The 24,971-nt window shown below is 34.7% G+C and overlaps 2 protein-coding genes and 1 long non-coding RNA gene across 3 annotated transcripts in view; 1 reads left to right on the forward strand and 2 right to left on the reverse strand.

The window, feature by feature from the left end:
• The window catches only part of LOC140750234 (uncharacterized), a 60,251-nt gene extending 49,231 nt beyond the window's left edge, over positions 1–11,020 (reverse strand). Inside the window, exon 1 of the mRNA XM_073083662.1 lies at positions 10,694–11,020. The gene's annotated coding sequence lies outside the window, so the exon portion shown is untranslated. The remainder of the gene's footprint in view (positions 1–10,693) is intronic.
• Positions 11,021–11,736: 716 nt separating this feature from the next.
• LOC140750373 (uncharacterized) lies at positions 11,737–14,968 on the reverse strand. The gene is made up of 3 exons (XR_012103198.1): positions 14,747–14,968; positions 14,095–14,183; positions 11,737–13,919 (listed from the first exon to the last, which is right to left on the reverse strand). It is a non-coding gene; the product is annotated as an uncharacterized LOC140750373 (long non-coding RNA).
• Positions 14,969–20,405: 5,437 nt separating this feature from the next.
• On the forward strand, positions 20,406–24,646 carry LOC140750272 (uncharacterized). The gene is made up of 6 exons (XM_073083716.1): positions 20,406–20,447; positions 20,978–21,179; positions 21,787–22,039; positions 23,323–23,347; positions 23,896–24,068; positions 24,532–24,646. The coding sequence occupies exons 1-6, from the start codon at positions 20,406–20,408 to the stop codon at positions 24,644–24,646; spliced, it is 810 nt and encodes a 269-aa protein (XP_072939817.1).
• The last annotated feature ends 325 nt before the right edge of the window (positions 24,647–24,971 follow it).

Raw genomic sequence — 24,971 nt, forward strand, 5'->3', positions numbered from 1 at the left:
CAATAAGTACAAGGGGAATGTCGTGACAATCGAGCTCTGTGCGGAATTATCGAGTAGTCAACAGACTAGACAAATACCAATAGAGATGTATTGCTTAAGACAGGCGGTTATTAAATATAAACTGATTTTTCTCGTTTATCCCTCTTGAGAAATTGTTCTTATGTAGTATTGTTTTATGATTTTATAATAATTTGCTGAAGAAAATAAATTATTTTAAACTCGTTCTAAATACAAGCTTGGCTTTATAAGCACGGAGTATGGGGTGGTTTTTCAATGTTAGGACACTTTAGCCGATTTAGTACTATCTGATATTAGATATTATCTGATATTATATCATGTGGATATGGGTTTACCTATTGGATGTTAAATTTATTATTCATCATATTTTTGTGACACAGGTATACCTTCACACAATTCATTATGACGTCATTATTTTTTTGTCATCGTTTCAGTAATTATTGAGAGTTCGAACAGATAACGAAATTCACATCGAAAAATCTCGATCAGAAATTAAAGCAAAACCCGACATTTTTGAGAGTTGTTCACCAATTTACGAACGACCCTGGTGGAAGCCGACTTTCTTCAATTACTCGCTTAAGATTTATTTCATTAAAAGTAAATAGCGACTTTATTCTTGAAGTGTTAAGATCGTAAGAGCCGAGTGGTGCACTGCGGTGGAGGCTGGCGCAATGCATCAAAGGTAATGCTAGGATTTCTGAATGGGTCACTTATTTACGTTCGAGCTTAATAATATTTACTAGGTTCGTTTATTGGTCCAATTTCGACCACAACTGTACTTTTTTCTAATGTTTCTATTGGTAACATTAGAGGTCGTTAATAGAAAAAGAAGAAAAATAATCGATTGACAAATAAAACGGTAAAACCTTGTTAACTTGATTTAGTCAATCTATGTAGATTCCAATATGTATGTCATATTAAGTACAACTTATATACATACCTATTACAATGTTTGGTACAACTTATATATACCTATTATAATGTTGACATTGGCAACATGTTTTACGAATTAAATTGTTTATTCAGAACTCCATATACTTGCAAGTCAAAATAGACGTATGAACTTTAATGTAAGAAGCATTTCTGTTTGTTGGTGTGTGTCCAAAAGGTAAAATTCAAAAGGTAGGTAACCTATACGTATGATTTACTTGAATTTTACATAACGTTGAATTTCTATATGAGTGTTTTGATTCACTTTTATCATCAATATTTGCCATTACCGCGAAAGATGTTGTTAAATTCGTAAATCGGTTCCGATCTTCACAACTAAAGTTACTGGGTTCCGACTTAATTAATACGAGACCCATGTCACAGTGAGACAGTAATGAGTTTATTACAACGAATAAATACATTACAATTAACAACATAATACTTAGATACATGACATACATTTAAAACAATGATACATTAAATACATGGCATATAAATTATTCATCATTACCAAATTTCGCAAACAATTCACGTTTATTAAAGTGTCAGCAGTCAAATCCGAGCCAATTAAGTGGCCGTCATTATTTCCACTAGAGATGTGCCGGGTCAGCAAATAATAAATCCGTATACGGATCATTGGTGTCTACATCGGCGAATATGGATACGGATCTCAACTTTTTTATAATGTTTACTGGCTTCATTTAGTGCACGTAACCGTTAAACAACATTGCTTTATATAATGCATAATTATTGTTTTTAGATTTTTAAGCGCTTACTTTAAATAGTATCTTACATAATATAATGTTTAAATATTCATTTGTCGCTATATAAATGAGCCTAATATGTGATTCTGAGAAATAAACAATTTTAAATGGAATTTAATAGTATGTTATCGCTACATAATTGCTTGTGAATATTTCGTGTATGTAATTAATTTATATTATAAGGTCATTGCGTATAAAAGATTCATTCAAAATTTAATTAACAAGTAACGGATACGGATATGGATGCAGATCATTCTCGTGGTTCGGATATCGGCGGATACTTCACTAAGTCATTTCCACGCCCCGAAAGACCCGTCACATACAGATTAATTTTCACGTGCCAATGTTAATGTGTTCAACATATAAATATATTTGTATCGATTGCTTTATTGTTTTTTATTCAACGCGTTCAAAACGTTATTTAGGTTTTAGGGTTAAAGTTATAAAGCAGTCCATATGATGGTAAGTTGACACTGCTGCTTATGGATATCTGCAATCAACACCATATAGAATGATGCAGATGGTTTGTTACTCCTGTGGACTAAGGTAGTTGCCTTATTTTATATGTATATGCATATAAACACACCGGTCACAGCACATGAAACTATGCTGTTTCCTATTAAAATCTTCGAAGCAATTTTAAAATTTGAAATTAAATAATTAACATTTATTTCGACAAATTAAATAAATTTTCAAGACTAATAATAAATAATACAGATTTTAACAGTTAATTAGCTTGAACAAAACTGTATTATTTAATGAATAGATACTAAAACATGTTTTTATAAATTATATATTTTTTTTTGCATATTTTTACATATCCGTAACTATTTCATGTATTCTACTAATAGTTTCGTTTACACATTTTCAGATTTGCGTCAACATTTAATTACATTACCAGTTTTGTCATTTTTATCTATTTGTTCATATCATTTATTCTACATACTATATCTTCTTTCATCAGATTGTAGCCTAAATCGGAAATGAAGAGGTCTCCAAACAAGGTCTTGCCGTAACCCCTCATGCCAAGGACAGTGTAATATCGCTCAAAAGGGAAATTAATTTCAGTTTCACGAATCTTACTTTAAACCCTTTGCAATTGACATTTTTCCCTCCCACTTTCCAATTTTTGTTTGCCAACTAATTTTACATTTTCTGTATGATTTTCTATGAAATGAATGGCTTTTGGTATATAATGGTAAAGTATATGTGATTTGCTTAATTAATTTGCTTATATGTGATTGCCCAATGAAATGACGGTGTAAGTTGATTGCGTTTGACCGTCAAATGGCTATCTGTGGTGATTGAAGCCCTCCAAATAAGGCCCTCAGTGGTTATAATTAATTTAATTTGGTGGAATCGCATGTGAAGTGAAGGAGAAATCACACTGTATATGTATTATCTACGTCGCAGGAATATTAATACACGCAATATAAATCGATCAATAATATTGTCTTAGAAAGATCGATTTTGATTCGAATTTGACCATTTCTGCTTGATAGAAATTGTCAAATTAACATTTTTGGTAGCCGCATATTCATAGATTGATTGTATTACTAACTAGTCATTACATTAATACATTACACTATAAATCAATCATTCAAGAAGATCACATCAATCAATCAAGAAGAAGAAATATTATATTCGATTTTTTATACTTTGGTAGGTTTTTAACAAATAGGTATGCTCGACGCTCGTACTTCAATGTTACCTGCGATAATAAAATACGATACAAATGCTAGTCAATTTGTTAGGCAACAAAAGTTATGCAAAACTGAATGAAGGGGTAAAAATAAATGTCGGCACGCGATACGTCCATTACTTTAAACAAACAACATTTCACTCTCACTATAATTGAGCGGTTGCTATTGGATGCAATATAATTTACGAAATTTTTGTTATTTTAATTCACAATATTAAGTTTTAAATCCATTATCATCCAGCCTTTACCGTCCCAATGTCACCTAGAGTCACCTCACAAAATTACAATCTTGTAGATAAGTTTTCTAGTTCCTTATGCTGGCTATTGATGCACTCCATACATTTTTGAGAATTTTCAGGCTGTAGGTTTCCTGAGGATATTTTAGTTCGCCGATTAAGCGAGTGACAGTTTTTTAATATACTTTAAATTGTGCATGCCAGGGATTTAAATTCCAACTACCATTACTACTACTTATCTCAAATATCCAAAAGTTGTTTCTAATTAGAGAATTATTACAAAAACATATACCCGATTTACTTTAAAATGTTAACTTACTCCCATAATTTAGATGAATCCAACCACACCTCATATGTTAGTATCCTTTTAGCTATTGAGCTGCAGAGGGTGCCAAAGTCTGATACATACTCGTACATACGCTCAAAACGCTTTATCCTCCATAGTCGGGTAAAAAGTTATATTTCAAAGTTCTGTGACCTCTTTTCGCAACCCATGGATAATAGAGTCGTACATAGTCGTAAAGTAAGATACGTAATGCACATTTCAGTTAGTAGGTTAAACATTTCGCATTTTTGTGAAGGAGGCAACGAGGCCAGTAGTGGAATGCACGCGACCCTTGCGTAACTAAGTGTTCTAGACTACTGACTACACTACACTTGGCAGACTGAAGTAAAATGGACTGTAGATTATACTTTATTACGACTTATGACATGTACGCTTCAATTTATGGAAACGTGCCCATTTGCATAGATTTTCATTCATTTCTTTTATATGGAACAAGAGTTTTAAATCTATTCTGTTGCTATGATTAATAAAATCGTCTATTTTTAAAGACAAATAGAAAAATGCATTTTTAATTGCAATATTGTTTATCTGGTTGTGAATACTTTGAATTTCTTATAGTGGTGCCGATGGTTTTAAAAGGAGGTAGAACAATATAGTTGTACCGGTGAGATACTACCGTCACACCTATTTCTGGCGTAAAGAAGTTATTATACTTTGAAAGGGTTTAAATGCAGGCTGTCAATGACAATTTCTAGTAAGTAAGAGCAAATTATCAAAATTTAAATTCTTGGTAAGCAAACATGAATAAAGGGTATTAGCTATTAGCAGTGACAACACACGAATAGCGATTCCTTATTATTATTCTACATGAAGTTGGTTGCAGAATTCAACGCGCGGCAGTGACTGACCATCAGTTCGACTGCATGCTTATTTCTGAAGAGAGGTGAAGCTTTGGAACTTAAATATTTGTAGCGGCTAAAAAAGGAGTTGATTTGACTTGCATCCGGCACTGGCTGTGCTGGAGGTGGAGAGAGGGAGGTGCATAAAACTGGTGGGAGGTGTCGAAGCAGGTTCATTCTTTTGCGAAAAAGGACCATAAAAAATCGAATTGCACTACTTAGAACTATTGAAATAATTACATCAGTTCTAAAAATTGGAAGTATATTTATGTCTCCATAATATATTATATAAACCGTTTAGTCAACAAGGTCTTTGCAACCCAGATTGAATGACAATGAAACTACAGTATTATCCTTATTAGGTTACGATAACAATGCACTAAAATGCATTCCGGAAGCTGCATCCTGTCGATAGCTATAGTCCTTGAAGCTAAATATGTTACAACATTACTTTTTGTTAACTAAATAATTATATGTACTGCCAAAAGAAGAGATTAAAGTTTCAAAAATAGATCAACACTACAGTATAGGAGTAACAGACGAGCATGCAGTCCACCTGATGTTAAGTGGCTACTGCCGCCCATGTACATCTGTAATCAACCCCAGATAGGATTAGATATTCCATTCTGAGGTCGGCCACAGATGCGCCGCTACCCCTTGAGGACTAAGCTGGAACGCCTCGGAAAACGGAACACGGCAGCACCTTAAACTGCTGTTATTAGGCAGAAATAGGTGTGGCGGTGGTGCCGCCGGAGTCGAACCACAAAGGGTTCTACCACCTTCATATTAGTGACGTTAGCCATTTTGCACATACGGTGTTCAGCTACTTTTGAACCGTTAGTGTTCATCTAATTTTGACACTTTACGATTCATTTAATAATGATTCTAGGGGTGTTTAGTGCTTATTACCCTATAGGTATTTTAGGAATTTTGATCTGCTCATCTACTAGTGCAGCTGACTGTAGATTCGTAAGTACACTTGGATCGTATATTTCTTCTACTATATAACTATATTCTGACACGACAAGAACAAGAAACCAGATAATTATTAGAAAAGTTGCACGATCGCTTTAAATATAACTGTAAAATGTCTCTCCAATATTTTAGGTAAGTCTTCATGTACTTCAGTATATGCTGTAAGACATAAATGTATAGCGATGATGCGTTCATAGCTTAAGTAAAATAGGGCATTGCGTCTTGCATTACCCAAGTTGATCTCATAAACGGAGTCTGTCACTTCGTTTCTTAATGCGATTAAGGGCGGCCATGCACGGGCAGTTTTAAACAGTTCAAAATGTTGAAAAAACCTGCAGGGACCGCTGGAATCAAATACTTCTAAATTCTTTATAAGTCATTTCCAATCTTTGATGCAGTCATTTCCATTTCAATTCAATGCAGCTGCATTGAACAGCTGTTAACAATTTAACTGCAGTTGCAATGTGAATTTTGAGGAAAGCCAGATACAAGACAAGTGGTTTAGATGAAAGGATATAATTATATATGTGTGAGGGAGTGGAATAGAGCAATTCATACGAGTACGCCGAGAAATCAAGTACAAAGTCCGTTAAAAGCTAAAATATGTTATGTTAGTGTTGTTATGTAAGTTGTTTAAGTTTAGATCTACTGTAAATCGTTCCGTGTATGACTAGCCTAAGGTAAACATGTAGGTAAAATGCGACAAAGGTTCAGTTTACATTATTCATGTTTTCACTCCATCGCCGACTTCGCTAAATCCCCTTCACATTATATCAACGCATCGAACTGGAAAAGAAGGGAAATTGCTGTGGAGACAAATTTTGAACACACAAAGTTTTTAGTTTGATGGTGGTACATTGTAGTGACTACGGATGTACCACCGCCACACCCGCCTAATGACAGCTGTGTAACATTCAGCTGTATAACGGGCGTGGTAAGGAATACATACTTATCCGCGTCGTAGCTACTTAGTTCTCAAGGTAGCAATCTGCGCCCGATCTTAGGGAGGACAGTTATCTTATAATACTTGGGTTTGATGACAGATGTTCATGGGCAGCAGTAGCCATTTACTATCACGAGAATTGCATGCTCGTTTTCTACTTCTATATTATAAAACCCCCCGGTTGAAGCCATGCAGAATTGCTGGGTCTATAGAGTTCTTAAAACTACCTGATAATTTATATTATTTCGAAAAGATTTTAAGATTTGTAGACCTTTATTTCATCTTTAGTAAGAACTATAACATAGTGTTAAGTCACTTAATAGAATCGTTTTAGGGCTTATTGTTTGTAGGTATTAGTTCTAATTGTGCCTGAGAGCTCAGCTAAGCTGTTTGGGGATTTAAGTTGGAAGTTCTGCGCGCATTGAAGAAAACCACGTTACTATACGAATCTTTAACTAAACTGTTAAAACCATTTTAGTTGATAATAATTAACTCGTGACAATGACTAACTATTTTTATAAGTTTATAATTTGCTATGTTAATATGTATGGGTGAAATCTGGTAACTACTTTTTTTTTTAACCTATTTCGGATATAACTAAGAAACTGTAGCAAAAACCAGCCAGCAATTTGGACAAGAAAATTATAACTAAGGAACTGAAAGGCAAGAGACCAAGACGTCGATCGTTTTTTAAGAACAGAATTTGACTAATTTAGAGTAGAATTTAACTTGAACTTAAGAAGATAACCCCAATTTAGTTCCATAAAATGAAGTAACATTTTATATTTTTATGTATAAACAAATTATAGGTCTACGGAAGTAATTAATAGTTGAAAAACAAAGCACCGGCGTAGTTAAAAAAAATAAAAATATGAGTAGCTACTAATAACGAAGGAAGATAAGGCAAAGACAGTGCTCGAAGGTCATCCGTTTATTGATAAAGCGAAGTTCAAGGCAGAGCTGAAGAAATGAGAAAGACCAATCAAAGAGCTATTTTTGCTCTCTAATTACAGACAAATGAATGGATGGTGTGATAACTTTGTATCATTTGCTGGATTAAGTTTTGCTTTGAACGATTAGATAGGACGTTGGATAGGATTTACTTCTTGTATATTTTTCGATGCGATTGGACAATTATGTAGGAACTCTTTGATATTTCTAGCGTTCTGGTTACTATTTCTTGACCATTTTTCGGTGTTATTTGCCAATTATGTAGGATCACTTAAACACATTTCTAGCGACATGGATGTTGCAAACGGGCAAGTTATTGACGTTAAGTATTTATCGAATGTCAAGGTTACTTTAAATCAACCCCAAATAGGTCAATGTTGTACGAAAGGCTTTTTTTAATTATGACGAGGGAGATACAACGAGATAATGTTAATAATATTCATCTTTTAGAATTATTACTCCCAATTATAAAACAAAGCAGTTTGAGCATAGTTCTCTCAATGTAGAAAGTAGAAGCCGATGTTGCCGCATGAAGTACTCAAAAGAGATAGAGTTCTGTCCACATGTTTCTTGTCTGTGATGCAAAGTAGTATGCAAAACATACAGTGGATGAGTTCTACGTGCTCATCCATTAGATAAAACTTGTCAGGGACTGGAGAATTGAATAGCAAATGAGAATGCAGTCCACCTGATGGTAAATGACTACTGCCGCCCATGGACATCTGTAATCCACTGGGGGATCGGGTTACACCACACGGGGGTTACAGATGCACCGCTATCTAGGAAAAAGCTGGAACGCCTCGGAAAAGTATGCCTCCCTTACAACATCCTTACCAAATCAGCAGAACATATCACTGCTGTTATGCAGAAATAGGCGGTGCCGCCGGAGTCGAGGCTCGCAGCACGCAGGGCTCTACCACCTTCAACTGGTAAATTGATGTAAACATTAAACGGACTGAAATATCGGAGGCGGTGAAATCACACAAATAATGCCTAAATATGCGAAGCGGTTGGTGAGTTTATTGTCTATTAGAAGCGCGTGTTTGTTGTCGAGGGACATGTACAATGTCAAGAGATTTGACCTAGTATGCTAAAGTAGATGCACAATGCTGTTTCGATAGCTACCTACTAAGAACCTAAAACTATGTTTATCTAATACTTGTGGCAAATGTGTACGCAGTCCATCTCGCACGAAGTAGCCGCTGTTCCAAGATTGACACCTTTCGAACCAGTCGCGACGATGGGCTGCTTACCCAATAAGAAAAAAAGGGCTGGTTATACTTAACAGTATTCGTGTCATGTACTATTTTTATAATATACGAGTAACAGACGAGCATGTTGTCCACCTCATGGTAAGTGACTATTGCCGCACATGGACGTCTGTAATCAACCCCAGATAGGATTAGATATTACTTCAATCCCATAGGATTAGATATTCCTACCTGAGATCGACCACAGATGCGTCGCTACCCCTGAGGACTAAACTGGGTCGCCTCGGAAAATAATGTCTCCCTTAACCCACCTTTCAGTTCAGAACTTAGCAGCGTTTAACAATACTGTTATGAGGCAGAAATAGGTAGGCACTTATCTATGTTTTAGCTGCCCGAATAATTAATTTATGTTTTGTTGCATTTCAGTATTTAGTCTTCACTATAATGACATACTTAGATATTACGCCCGTTATCAAAAATTTTGGTTATTTCCAAAGATCGAAGTTTGACTAGTATAAAGAAATTGTCTAATGAGATCTTTGCTAAGCAAAACATTGGACAGATTGATTATATATAACGGGACAGTGTTTGTTATATTTAGCGAATGATGCCGGTGTAGGGTTAAGAAATCTCATGTCATATTGAACCACGCAATTTTATATGAGAGGACACTAAAGGGTCTCCATACGTCATCGTGACAAAGTTTGTGGCGTTGACAAATGCGTGTTAAAGTTCAGGGAGGCACGTTTAACACATAATTGCTAGTTGTCCTTTTATATTTTTTTATTAAACATACGATGTTCGGGTCACGATTTTCACAACTTTTGGGGCAAACTATGTATGAATTTTTTTTTTCTTAACGAGGGGGAAACCTATGACCTACTGGCTCGAGGTGATCGTGAATTCGGATACTTTAAATATTGTTAATACCACAATGCTTCTAAACGATATCAGGATATGCTAATCAATATCAAAGTATCTGTTTGTGTATAGGCAATTAGTAATTGTTTGCTTATTTGAAACGATAATAAATCACTCATGAAAGCCACTTCAAACGAAAGTCCTTGTAGATATGAAAGCTACCTGATATAAATTGTAGTATTGTCACATATTATAAGGCGTAGAAGTGGTAGGTGGTAATGGATCTTGTTTATTTTGCAGCAATATTGTGCGGCAATTATTCACATAGCCACCGATTGTTGAATATCCTATAGAATATCGTTTATGATTAAAAATACAGATCATTCTAGAATTACGGTACGTTTAAAACAAATGCGCAAACCCTGCTATGGAGGACAATCATGAATTGATGTATAACACGAATACATGCAATCCTTGTCATATTGACAGTACCATTGCAATATTATTATCAAAATAGTTTTAAGGAAGGTTTTTATTACTTGTTCGTTGCTTAGGTTACAGATAGAAATATTGCAACAAAAAAATACGGTTGGGTTTTTATAGTAATCCATAGGATTAATGGATTGTCAGAATGTTTGTTTGTTTGTTTATTCCATTCAAAAAATCCTGAGTGAAAAATAGGACTAACTTTTAAATAAATACAAACTGGAAATTAATAGGCAATTGAGAGGGAATATTTCCGACAAAAATAAGGGATAAATTGCGTGAAAAAGAGCCAACATTCAAACAGCTTATTTATCACATCGGAAAGTGTTAATAAATTGGATATCTTGCGAAAATTTCTGAATATACCGCGGGGCGCTGGAGGGCAGGTGCTATATTATGTCATCACGTGGATACCGATTAGAAAGACTTACCTTATACAGTCCCAGTTACTTAATGTTCGGTCTTCATGCCCAACGCAGACACCTCACAAACACATCGCGATTGCTAAAATGTTTAGAAAACCGTAACAGATTAGGCCTCGGTTTTGTCACTGGCACACAACACTATTTCATGGCGGATTTTTGTAAAATTTTCGAGAGATGGAGAACATTTGTCGAGGGGATCGTATAGATTGGATTTTTTCGGTGTGTTAGGTGTTCGATTGTATTTTAATAGGTTTCTTTTGTCGGGAGTGTAGCGCTGCGGCCGGCCGCGGGTGGGTCGCGAGCCACGCGCCGGCGCGGACGTTGCACCCCTTAGCGAGGGGTCGGATTCCACTCACTCAATAATCGCCTGCTATTCGATGACACTTTCGCAACTGACATATTTATGGGTGTGGAGGTTTTTGGTAGAAAAGATTTAATAAGTTAAATAAAAAGTTTTAACGAAGATTTCAAACAATTAATACCATCCGCCAATTTCACCTAACATTCAATTTAAAATTAAATGCGACGTTTATGCATTATTTTTTGGGATTCTTAACATCAGATAAAGATTTAAGACGGTGAATATGTCATTTTCTATGAAGTGGCGTCAGATATTGCAACAAATTGTCTCGATAAAATTGAAAGTTAAAGCATTACACAAATACAAAATCACAAACAAATGATTTGAGCACTTGGAAAGGAATTAGTTGCATTAAAGTAAAGCATTGTATAAACTTCCAGGAATCAAAGTAGTGAATTAAAAATTAAATCTCTACTTAGCGTCTAACTTTTTCATAATACACATATAACACATATAATTTATGATTGTATACATTTCTTATTGTTAAAATCAATAATCCAGGCCATACAACGTGGCAACGCGGCCAGCATTCTTGGGACTCTACCAGGAGGCAGTGATTTGGACTCATTGTTTTATATTTAATTTTTTTATATTTCCTTAAGTTTTAATATTTCTTTTTTGTTATAATCCAGGTACGTAAAATCAATAATTAGTCGTGGAATAACAGTTAAAAGAAAAACTAAAAGAATTAACTTTAAAAGTATATTTCAATACATTTCAGTTTTATTTTGTATACAAACGTATAGCACGAAATTCTTATCTACTTACATACTAGGAAAAACAAGCATACATATAGGTATTTAAAAATTAAGATAACACAATTATTTTCAACATGACATGAGTAAAAAATATATTTAGTATACGTAATAAATTATAATTTTATATGTGAGGTAGCGTTAACACCGAAATACATTGATTTTCCAACTTTGGTGCCCGATTCAAAAACGAATATAGCAAAAAATATCTTTTTTTCTATTTATTACTTTTTTGCAGAATCCGTGCCTGTCACCTGAAAAACCACTACGAAGGCTCTACTACGCCGAGGCTTCCCGACTGAAGGCGATCTTTATCGAACGCCAACCTGACTGAAGTTGCACTGGTTTGAGAACTCCTTCGTCTCTACATTTACAACTCTACATTTATAACATAAAACAGAGGAAGTCAATAAGGAAAATAATAATATACATATACAATAATCAAATAGAATTGTGGCGTACAGTTTGACTAATTACAAATTATTATCCAATATTAATAATAATAGACAACTGTACCCATAGTATGAGTTTTTACGTTTTTACAAAAATGACTGTTTTTGTATTTGTTTACGTATTTCTCGTACATTTCCTGTGACTTTTGATACAGTCCGTTTAGGGCGCTGAAGGGTACTGATCCTTAGCTTCTTATTACTCACAGCTTGAAATTAGTTTAAAAAAATGTAAGTAGGACCTCTGACCAAATAATATGACAACACTTCGTGAAAATATACATAGAAATCATAGTCCTACCCAAAACAAATACAGTTGTGTGTTAGAAATACAATTAGCACTTATATAATTTATATATTTTTTTTCTTCTTTTTATAATATAGGAGTAGCAGACGAGCATGCAGTCCACCTGATGGTAAGTGGCTACTGCTGCCCATGGACATTTGTAATCAATCCCAGATAAGATTAGATATTCCTACCTGAGGTCGGTCACAGATGCGCTGTTACCCCTGAGGACTAAGCTGGAACGCCTCAGAAAAGTCTGTCTCCCTTACCACACCCTTCAAACCGGCACTTACACTTACAGCAGCGCTAACACTGCTGTTATTAGTTGAAATAGGTGTGGCGGTGGTGCCGCCGGAGTCGAACCACAAAGGGTTCTACCACCTCCTAAAATGTTAGTGGCTTTAAGCGCGCGCCATTAGTGCACCAACTAATGAGAACCTTGAATATGTAATTTTATTCGTACGGAACGCCAATTAACAGGAAATGCTTTTTATAAATTAGTAGATTATAAATTTGGTGTACGAAGTGCGGTGTAGGTATACTATGCAAATCGGTAGAATTCGGCCTGCTTGGACAATTTGTTCTCGCCATCTTTTTTGATATAAATACAGCATAAACTAGAAGATTTACGCATAAAACATTTGACAATTTCTGCTTGTACTAGACTAATCATATTTCAATATTTGGTTCGAAAGCGGTAGAACCCTTTGTGGTTCGACTTGGGCGGCACCACCGCTACACTTATTCACATAACAGCAGTGTTGAACGCTGCTGTGTTCTGGTTTGAAGGGTCTGGTAAGGTAGACATAGGTACTTTTCCGAGGCGTTCCAGCTTAGTCTGCAGGGCTAGCGGCGCATCCGTATCGGACCTTAGGTAGCAATATCTAATCCTATCTGGGGTTGATTAAAGATGTCCATGGGCGGTAGCAGCTACTTACCATCAGGTGGACTGCATGCTCGTCTGCTACTCCCTAATTATAAAAAAAAAGTAAAAATTGCATAGGTTGATTATCAATAACGGGTGATAAAGACCGTATGCAGGGCCTATATTCTATACGAGTTTGATTGAAGTACATTTCTTACGACATCAGCGAGGAAGTACCCTCCAACTCCGGTTACCCCAACTGCGGCAACGCTACTTACTGTGATGATTGCAATTTGTTTGCTATTTCCATTATCAACGGGTTCATGTGGGTTGGCTGAGTGAAGTCTATATTTTAACCCCGTGCTGACATCTATCGTTTGCTCTGGCATGCTACTGTTTCGGCTCTGTAGGAATCCGTAAACACTGCAATTATCTGTCTTTCGATCGACTGTTATTGTAAAATCGTAACAGCTATAGCTTCCAGCCCCACAGGTACAGTTCGAATAGTTTCGACCTCTGTAAAAAAGTTAAGTTGCATTATCAAATTTGATGAACTAATGTAATGCGACTGAAACAATGACCTACTATAATCATACCATGGAGCTACAAAACTTATTAACTAACCAATAAAATAACATTTATCACTTAATAATATGCGTGTGTATATGTTGAAAACTGTTTTAAAACTCACAATTTCTTTAATTTTTGTAAAACTACATCGATCGATTTGATTTGAAAAGTGTAGAAGTCGACTTCTTGTAACTCTACAAGTCCAAGGATCTGGAAATAAACGAAATATAATTTACACATTTATTTTACACAAATAAAAATGTGTATTGGAATAGAAACAAATTAATACATTGTTTTAAACGAAACGAACACGTTTCGTTTTAATTTCAGGTTTACTTCTGTAGTTCCGGGACTAGAATAGGGCTACGGTATCCCCTGCCTGTCGTAAGAGGCGACTAAAAGGGGGCTTCCGGGGTTGCCGGCGCCAAGAGTGGGAGCTCGAACCGTCCGGCAAGCAACCCCAGGTAGGACTACTACTATACATACCACTATACGTACGTACGTACATACATACGTACTGTATACTAGTTTAACATCAAAAAATAACTGTTAAATTTTTAATCCGTCTATCTGTTTGTTGTCCGGCTAATCCCCGAAACGGTTTTATCGACTTTGACGGAATTTTCACTGGCAGCTGATGTTATAATGAACAACTTATGCTACTTTATTTTTTTTTCGAAAAAATATAGCGTTCCGTGCAAAAAAAATTATACTTCAAAATAATTTCACAGCGTTTACACAAAAGCGGGCCAGCTCAAAATAAATTGACTTACCCCGTAACATATAATGACCGTCTTCACGATGTCCCACATCTTCTATCTTTATGTGCTTTGTTTCTTTAGGTATATAAGAAATATAATAATCTGATTTAATTTCTGGCTGAATTAACAGGCGTTAAGAGGTACATAGCACGTATAGTTATTTCTTATTAAACATCTGAATTGTACAAAATATAATGATATAGTAAAGTTATTTCCAACGTTTATCCTGCTCGTCTTTAAACGTTTATATGCTAAATTGAGCTCATCGTTAATATTATAAATATCTCATTGTGACTAATTATTATTGTTCAGGACTTATCATGCTACGCTTCGCTTGAATCAGGTGTTTTGCTGCCCCTGAGGTGTAAGTTTGAAGGGATTATGTTTACTACACCTATTTTCTAGTGTTAAGCACGAGCTTTGGTCTGAAGTGGTACAACAAAGACACTTGCAGATTATTTTTATGCATAATCTAGGAGTATCAGACTAGAATGCAGTCCACTTGATGGTAAGTGGCTACCGCCTATGGACATCTGTAATGAACCCCAGATATGATTAGATTTCTACCTGATTTAGCCACAGATGACGCTACTACTCGGGACCAAGCTGGAATGCCTACAATACTGTCTGCTACTATTTTGTCGTGAAGCAGAACTTCCGTGTCGGGTGTGGATGCAGGCTGACTTTCTTGGGTATATGTCAGTAACTAGTCTTCTATGTATGTATATGGACTCAGTTACAGAATACACTGATCAGCAGTCAGACTGTATGCTCGTTTGCTTGTTCGTTATATTTGCTATATCAGATAAATTCTGCTCTAAATGAACGGAAAATGTTATAGACTTAATGTATCGCAGAGGGTTCTGGGTTCGATCCCCAACAACCCAAATATCTAAATTATATGCATTTAAATTTCTGTTTTCTAGGTGTTATTAAGTATACTCGTGAACAGCAATAGCCTAGGCTAGCCTTTAATATGACGCTACATATTAAAGATGCCACGAGGAAAAAAACGTGTATAGATCAAATAATAAGTAACATACAAAATGCACTAGGTGAGATATTAAACTTAAATCTATCAGACCATGACACAGCACAAATGCTTTTTATAACAAATCAAAACATAAAAACAAAAAACCAAGAATATTATATACTTAAAAGGGACTATTGTGAGGAGTATACTAAAAAATTCTGTAATTATATTAAAAGCATAAAATTTACAAACGTGTTTGAACAAAAAGATGTAAATGCAGCTTTTAATATGTTTCATGATGAATTTTTAACATTTTACAACTTAACATTCCCAAAAACACGAATTAAGATAAAAAAACATACAGGTAAACTCAAATGGATTACTAAGGGCATAAAAATTAGTTGTAGGACAAAACGTTATTTACAAATGAAGTATTATAAAAATAATACGCTTGAAAGTAAAAATAAATTCTCGGCATATAATAAGATGTTAAAAAAATGCATAAGACTATCTCAAAAGAATTGTAACTACAAAAGTATATTACACTCTAAAAACAAGTGTCGTGCCGCTTGGAAAATAATAAAAAGTGGTGATAATGTGAAACAACGAGATAATCTTATTAATGAGATAAATATTAATGGAGATGTTATAAAAAATCCGTCAGACATAGCACAAAACATTAATGACTTCTTCATAGAAGTGACGAACAATAAAAAATGCAATATTGATAATACAAACACACAGTTAGTATCCAACACTATTTTCTTAAGACCATTTGAATCAGCTGAAGTTGAATACTTGATTGGAACTTTAAATAACACAAACTCAGTTGGCTATGATGACGTTACAACAAAAATAGTAAAACAATGCAGCAAACAAATATCTGGTGTATTGACTCATATAATAAACTTATCTATAGAAAATGGATGTTTTCCTGAAGAACTAAAAAAATCTATTGTTAGGCCTATACACAAAAAAAATGATAGAACTAATATGGCCAACTATCGTCCTATAACACTAATTTCAATATTTGCTAAAATCTTAGAAAAAGCTATGCATAAACGCCTTATTGAATTTATAACTAAATTCAAAATCCTAAAAGAAGAGCAGTATGGGTTTCAAAAAGAAAAATCAACAACTTCTGCTTGTTTTGACCTTATTAGCACAATAGTTGACAATGTAGATGACAAAAAGCATACAACTGTTATACTTATTGACATGACCAGCGCATTCGACTTTGTTTGTCATGAAATCCTATTAAAAAAACTAGATAATCTTGGAATTCGAGGGCTAGCACTTAAATGGATAGAGTCATATTTAAAAAATAGAAGACAATCTGTAGAAATTGGATATATAAATAACAAAGATGAATATGTTACATATAATTCAACATATCGGTATAATAAAAGCGGCGTTCCCCAAGGAAGCATACTCGGGCCATTATTATTTTTACTTTATATAAATGATTTACCTGACATTTCTGAAAATAAAATGATATTATATGCTGATGACATTTCTGTAATTGTGACATCGAATAAATTAAATAATAATGACATAAATAATCATTCACATGAATTAAATAAAACACTGACATTAATAATAGAATGGCTGAATAAAAATAATTTACATATTAATCTTAGCAAAACTAAAATAATAAATTTCTCTAAGAATACGCAACCATTAGGACAATTAAATGTTAGATACAATGGAATAAGCATAGAAGAAATAGTTGACGCTACTTTCTTGGGAATACAGATTGACGCACAATGTAATTGGAAGGCACACATAAATAAAATTTCCAAAAAACTAAACCGATTTGTATATGTATTACGTCGTTTATCGCAAACAGTGTCGTTAAGTGCAGCACTTATGGCCTACCACGGTTACGTTTCTTCAGTACTGAACTATGGCTTACTTATATGGGGAAATTCAGTTGACATAAATAAAATTCTAATCATACAAAAAAATGCTTGCGTGCAATTTATGGTCTCCAACCACATGAATCATGCAAATCTTTATTCGAAAAATATAAAATCCTAACAGTACCGAGTATGTATATTTATGAGATAGGCAAATTTGTTAAAAGTAATTTTCACCTATTTAAAACAACTGCTGACATATATAATTCCAAATCAGGGAGACACGCAAATAGACTAGGTTATTACAAAATACCAAAATCAGTTTATTATAAAAGAAATTGTTACGGAATGTGCATTCAAGTGTATAACGCATTGCCAATAGATATTAAAAATATGAATTTTGATAAATTTAAGAAGGACTTAAAGAATTGGCTTATTACGAAACCTTTTTACTCAGTGGATGAATTTTTAGGAAAATAGGTTTATGTAGACTAAGGTAAATTGACATTATGATTAGGACATATGATATGATTGCTGTAATAATATGTAATTTGTAAATTGACATTCATGATTGTAATAATTTGTATATTTTGTATAATTGATTAAAAATTAGCGACTATAAAATTGTAATTTTGCATGCCTTTAAGGTTAAATAAGTGGAAGTCATATTATTTATTACACCTAATTTACTGTACCTTAGTTAAGCAAATAAAGATTTATTATTATTATTATTATTATTATAGGGATTTGAATAAATAAGTAATAAAAAGAAATTGAGACTCCATATAAATAGTTTTAGTTATAGAGTCCTATATATAGAGTATAAAGGTGTGTCTACCAAGCTGCACTTAGCCAGATGTGGACTGTGGCCTATAATCTTATTCTGATTGATTCCGTGCCCACCAGTGGTACTAATTATAGGTTGCTCCCATTTGATGGGATGCGGGCAAACCCGTGGTCCCGAAAAAGGGCATCCAGAAGAACACTGTGGGGTTTTAGTCAGCAGAAGTCCGGTGTAACCTCTTCGCTGCTTCCGCGGCTGAAAGGAGACAGTGTTTTCCCACGTATAGAATAGTGATATAGGTTTTCAATAAGTACGGAACACATGTTGCGAATCCTAATCGTTCTTTTCCGATTTTCAGTCCCAATTAACCTATTTTTATATCCCTAATTAATCACCCCCATAAGTATATCGGCACTTTAAGGAAATAGTTATCCGTATCAGTTAGTATTATGTTTTAAACAGGAAAATGTTTTATATTAAAATAAAAAAATGTAATAATGAAATAAACACTTGAACGATTAAGTATTGGGCAAACTTTTCCGTGTACATTTTTATAATGATCTTATTAATTCTTTTACATTACATCCTGTATTAAGCTCATTATTTTTATCAACCGTCCTAAGACGCATTCGTATCGAATAACCGTTAAGTGGCTACCGTGTTAGATGTAGTAAGTTTACTACGAATATATAGTGATAAAAGAACAAATCGTACCGTGTTTTATGGAACAAATTTGATTTAAAATTGTCAAGTTTTGAATATTGATGATGAGAGGCTGTTGGCGGGGTTTGCTGATGTTGTTGCTTTTCGACTTTGATTTCTTGTGTAAGGCTGAATGGAAACTAGATGTTCTTCCAATGTATGTACAATTTTCGATATTTTAGACACTTGTAAAGTGAACTATTTAAGAAAATGTCTGATTATCGTATTAAAATGTTATGGCGAAATAAGAAAGGATCAAACCGTATAATCGAATCCGATATAAAAGTTTCGAATAATCGTGGATAAGAGTAAACGAGACACAATTATGAAAAGAATTTGCCCGACCAATTCGATACAGTACAGTTACTTTACAAATAAAATCATTAGTTAAGGACCCACCTATTTCTATTTTATTTACTTTTACGATTTCTTAAAATAATATCTGTAACGGAAATCGGCTAATCCGATATAATTCCATAACCGTAACCGTATCAGAACGTGATATAATATTTTTAATAAATCTGTATCTACGTCCAAATAAAAAAAATATATATTCACAACATTTTCAGTAAACAAATAGGTTATTTATAAACGCAAATACTTGTATAGGAGTATAATATAGAGGAGCATGCTGTCCACCTGATGGTATGTGGCTACTGCTGCCCATCTGTAATCAACCCCAGATAGGCTTAACGCCTCATAACAGCGCTTAACGCTGCTGTTATGAGGCAGAAACATAACATGTTAAGTTCTTAATATTTCTGTTAAAAGGCACGTATGGCGTTGATATCGCCGCTGTGAAACCATAAAGGGTTTCATTCTATGTAAAGAGCGGAATAAATTCTTGTTTTTATTTTAGGCCTTCGGAACAGAACGGAACTGAACGTTTGGTTTTCCCGAAGCCTAACAAGAAAAATAAAACCGTGAGTTGTATTTCATTTTGTTTATACGAGTAATCCATTGAAATGTTACTATTTTTTGTCCTTGGCGTGGAAAAAAGGACGCCATTTCATTTTTGGATGTCATGGGACGGTGTGTATGAAGCTAAATCCAAGTTTGTTTGTTAAATAATTTTCTTAGGGAATAATTTAAAAATATTTTTTTAAATTTTATTTAAAAAAATTATAGGTATTGTTTTTATTTCAAAACTCGTCAATAAAATACTCTAATCTCATTTTCTATGAAATGAGTGGATCAACTTTGATCAATTTTCGTTATTATCTTTTTTTATTTTTGGATTTACAATAACAAGCTATAAAAGGTTAAAGATAATTCAATTTGAGATTATAATTGTTCTTACATTTTTGTACGACGAATAGTTTGCCTGATAAAGCGTAAAAATCCTTTTTCAAGATGTCGGCCGAGGGACAAAAATTACGGCCCCACAAATTAGGAGTTAGGTTTATCTTCATATGTCCCTAACCAAAAAATAAAATCGCGTCCCGGGCCTATTGCAAATCCTTTAGCAGCCGTTTGACATCTTTTCTACTAGTTAAGAAAAGTTAAGAAATCAAGTGTACTGCATCAAGTGTACTGCATTGTGTTATGATTGTAACACTTAATGAGAATTATGTATGTATATAAATATTATTGTGCTTCATTCAATTCAATTTATTTTATTTTCTCTTTTTTTTCCTCTTTTATGTTTGTTTTTACTTAACCTTTAATTATTATGGCATTAAGCTAGCGCCTTATGTGTTTTGTTGTACCTTTAATGTATAAATGTACATTATGTTGGTGTTCAATAAATAAAATAAAATAAAAAAATAGCATACGTTCCAGTCCAAACGGCTTAACAGATATAACTTATACATATCTAGTCGTTAAATTCGTCTAAATTATCAGTATGTCGTAGGCTAACATTTGTATTTATTATTATAGACTAATAATTTTGGTTATAATAATTACTAGTGATTTTTTTTCAGACGGGGTTTAAGACAAGTACTTGTGACTCAGGTTTGGTTTGGTCTGACGAGGAAAGCCAATGCACGCCACATTGTATGCCAGGTTGCGAGAACGGCTTGTGTATTGGGCCCAATGAATGCTCCTGCGAGACACCGTTAATTTTAAAAGATAAAAACACCTGTGTAAAAACACCAATCAACTCAATTTGTGGCGACACTTTAGGTAATAAGTGAGCATATTATAAAAGTTAAATTTAGAAGCTTACTAGCTGACACGGCAAACGTTGTGTTACCATATAAATAAAAAAAAGTTAAGGGTGAACAACCCTTATGACATAGGGGTATGAAAATAAATAGTAGCCGATTCTCAGACCTACTGAATATGCATATAAAATTAGGTGAAAATCGGTAAAGCCGTTTCGTAGGAGTACGGTAACTAACATTGTGACACGAGAATTTTATATATAAGATGTAAAGACAATGCAATTAAAAAATGAAACGTCTATTGCCGTTTCGCGGGGTTAGGTGGCTTTCTACCAGAGATATACGAGATTTTTTAAATAACCATAAATTTTATATCTGTGGGGCATGCCCTGACGGCCACGATTTTCAGATTTTACCCGACCGCGCAGGTACCTAATGTATATATGAATGCACCTATTTCTCATTATATGGCACGACCACCAATGGTTAGTCCAAACGGCTCGATGGATTTTAACATATCAAGTTTGTTGGATTCGGATAGGGTACATTACTACTTATTTCAGCTAATTATTTTCAACCAGTTAGGTATTTTGTTTTTATAATAAATACCTAATTACTTGTTCCAGAAAGTTGTCGGTGTAAAGACGGATTCACGATGAATAACGAAACATGTGCTCCGGTTTGTTCATCTAAGTGTATTAATGGATATTGTGAATCGCCGGAAAACTGTTCGTGTAATCCTGGCTATGTGAAAAAAGTAACCGATCCAAACATATGCTACGAGATATGTATAGAGCTTTGTGATCAAGTAAGATGTACTCTCGGCGGGGAATGTTTTTACGATTCTGAACATAAGCACAATCAGTCTTGTTCCAAGATGTACGTTGATGTTTTTTTTTTATAATATAAGAGTAACAGATGAGTATGCAGCCCACCTTATGGTAAGAGACCACTGCCGCCCATGGAAATCTGTAATCAACTCTGGATAAGATCAGATTCCTACCTGCGGTCGCCCACAAATGCGCCGCTACCCCTGAGGACTAAGCTGGAATGCCTGGAAAAAGTATGTCTCTCTTACATTCTTCAAACCAGAACATAGTAGCGTTTAACACTGCTGTTATTATGCAGAAATAGGTGTGGCAGTGGTGCTGCCGGAGTCGAACCTCAGAGGGTCTACCACATTCAAAATGATATACAATGTATCTCTTTTATTTCATGTATTCTTTCATGTATCTGTTTTATACTAATATGAGCATTAGTGATAAATATTAACCTTAATTTCAGTATGCCACTTGATAGCAATGGAAACTCAGTACCCTTACCATGAGTTTTCAAAACTTCCGACAATTTTACGTTACGTTTACTCAATCCATTATTCTGTTCTGTTTGCTTCAGTAGACTGAGTAAACGTAACAATAAGTAAGTGCTCAAGTCTTTTTGTCTGCCTCACATGTTCGATAAAAAGAGAGACAAAACATAAAGCGCCATATTGTCAATTTAGACATTTAATGTTACGTTACTGACACTATAGTTCTGATACAATCCGCTAGGGGCGCTGATTGGAATTTGTATGGGCAAATACGTAAACAAATACCAAAACAGTCACATTTGTCATAACGTAAAAACTCATGGTAAGGGTACAGGACCGAGCTACGTACGTTTTGGTGAAAGCTTTTTAAAGGTGAAATTTCACATGCTTGTTTGGTTTTATGTCATGATTAGTGACGTAATTTTAATCCAATATGGCGGCAATTCCAACATGGCGAAAAAAATATTTTTTATGCATCCATGATATGGGTAACAAAAATGGTTTCTCTGAGAAGGATGCGAAAATGATTCTTTTTAAAAACATTTTTAATATACTATGAGTTTTAATTTGTTTAACAATATTAAATACCAAAGCGTGTAGTCACTGTCAACCTGATGATTTGTGGTCACTGCCGACTATGTACCTACCTATGTATCTGTTATCTACCTGCGTAATAATTTTCTAATAGACGCATAACTTTGAAAATGCCTGTGTGAGTGTGAGCCTGGAATTCGAATCCTGAACTTATAGCCTGAATTACATAAGTATTGGGTGTATAAATAAAAACAAGAATTTATATAAATATTTAAATAAACAAGAATATATTAATTAAATACCATATTTACTTTTTCAGTACCACAACACATGGTAAATCGAAGGTGAGTTTTTATGACAATTTTTATTTTTGAGTCTTCGATTAGGTTAGAGTACTCGATATTGTATATTAGCAGTTGAAATGTACGTTATGTTTTCTACTACAAGGTTTGCTTGTCTTATTTTTATATTTTTAAATAGTCCCGTTTTTTGATTTTATTATAATTCTCTATTTGTCATGGATTCCCCCCACATTTTTTAACTTTTTTTTTATAATATAGGAGTAGCAGACGACCATGTAGTCCACCTGATGGTAAGTGGCTACTGCCGCCTATGGACATCTGTAATCAACCCCAGATAGGATTAGATATTCCTACCTGAGGTCGGCCACAGATGCGCCGCTACCCCTGAGGACTAAGCTGGAACGCCTCGGACAAGTCTGCCTCCCTTACCACATCCTTCAAAACGGAACACAGCAACGCTTAACACTGCTGTTATTAGGTAGAAATAGGTGTGGCGGTGGTACCGCCGGAGTTAAACCACAAAGGGTTCCACTGCCTTCAATACAAACTAGCTGAAACAGAATGATACAAGGCAATTTTTAATTTTTCAGTTTCGGATTGAAGAAATATTACATTTGTGTCCACATCTTGGGGAACCAAGAAACCCATTATGTGCACACGACTGCATTAAGGGCAATTGCGTGGGCCCCGACGTGTGTGAATGTAAACCACCTTTACAACTCAAGGACAAATACTTTTGTATACTACCAGAAGATGAAAATGAGTATGTATGCTTATTTACAAGTTTTTGTATTATTGAAGTGGACACCATAGAAAATTTGTAATCTAAACCACAGAAAACTAGATTCACAACTGAGGTAGGCCACAGATTAGTTGCTACACCTGAAGACCTCGTTTCCCTTACAAAATCCTTCAAGTGGTGGTAACTCGTTGGCTTGCCGGCACATCGGCCCGTCAAAATCTCGGTGCCGATCTAGCGGTCACGCCGATCTACTCGAATTATCGGCGGCCGGGATGACGGTGCTCGGGTAACGAACGTGCGGTGGACAAGCGACTATAGTAAATGTATGTACCTACGATACTTCGGCGCCGTCATTAATTATCGGTATCGGCTCGGTGACGGTGGCGGTGGACAAACAGTTACGCACTCCATAGTTCGGTTGATTGGGTCACAAAAAAATTGTATGATGTTGTTTAGTTCATACCTTTAAATATTTACGTTGCAGAGTATCTGATTGCATCTGGTGGTTGATATGCAGTGTAAGCATCTTAATTGTAACAGTTATTTCCTTTCTATGCTGCATGTATCGAAGAACAAAATATGTTAGATCAAGTGAGTAACGAAATATTGAAAACATGATTCTTTATTTAACTATTTGATACAATTAAGTATCAACGAAGTATGCTATTCCTCTGGTGGTAAGGGGTCCCTGCCTGCTATGAACATCTCTGACCAACTCCATGTACAAAATGGGTTATACTCGGAGCTGATTACAAATGCGGTGCCATTCTTCAGGAATAAGATGGTCGTCTTATGTGTAAGTCAGCATCCAAACATCAGATTTTTCAAAGTTATGTGCGTATTAGAAATTAAATATCACTTGCTAAACGGTGAAAAAAACATCGTGAAGAAACCTGCATGTCTAAGAGATTTAAAAAAAAACTC

Source organism: Epargyreus clarus, unplaced genomic scaffold (genome assembly GCF_041222505.1).
Source record: "Epargyreus clarus isolate Ecla_fem2 unplaced genomic scaffold, WU_Ecla_fem_2.2 ptg000019l, whole genome shotgun sequence".
Lineage (NCBI taxonomy): Eukaryota > Metazoa > Arthropoda > Insecta > Lepidoptera > Hesperiidae > Epargyreus > Epargyreus clarus.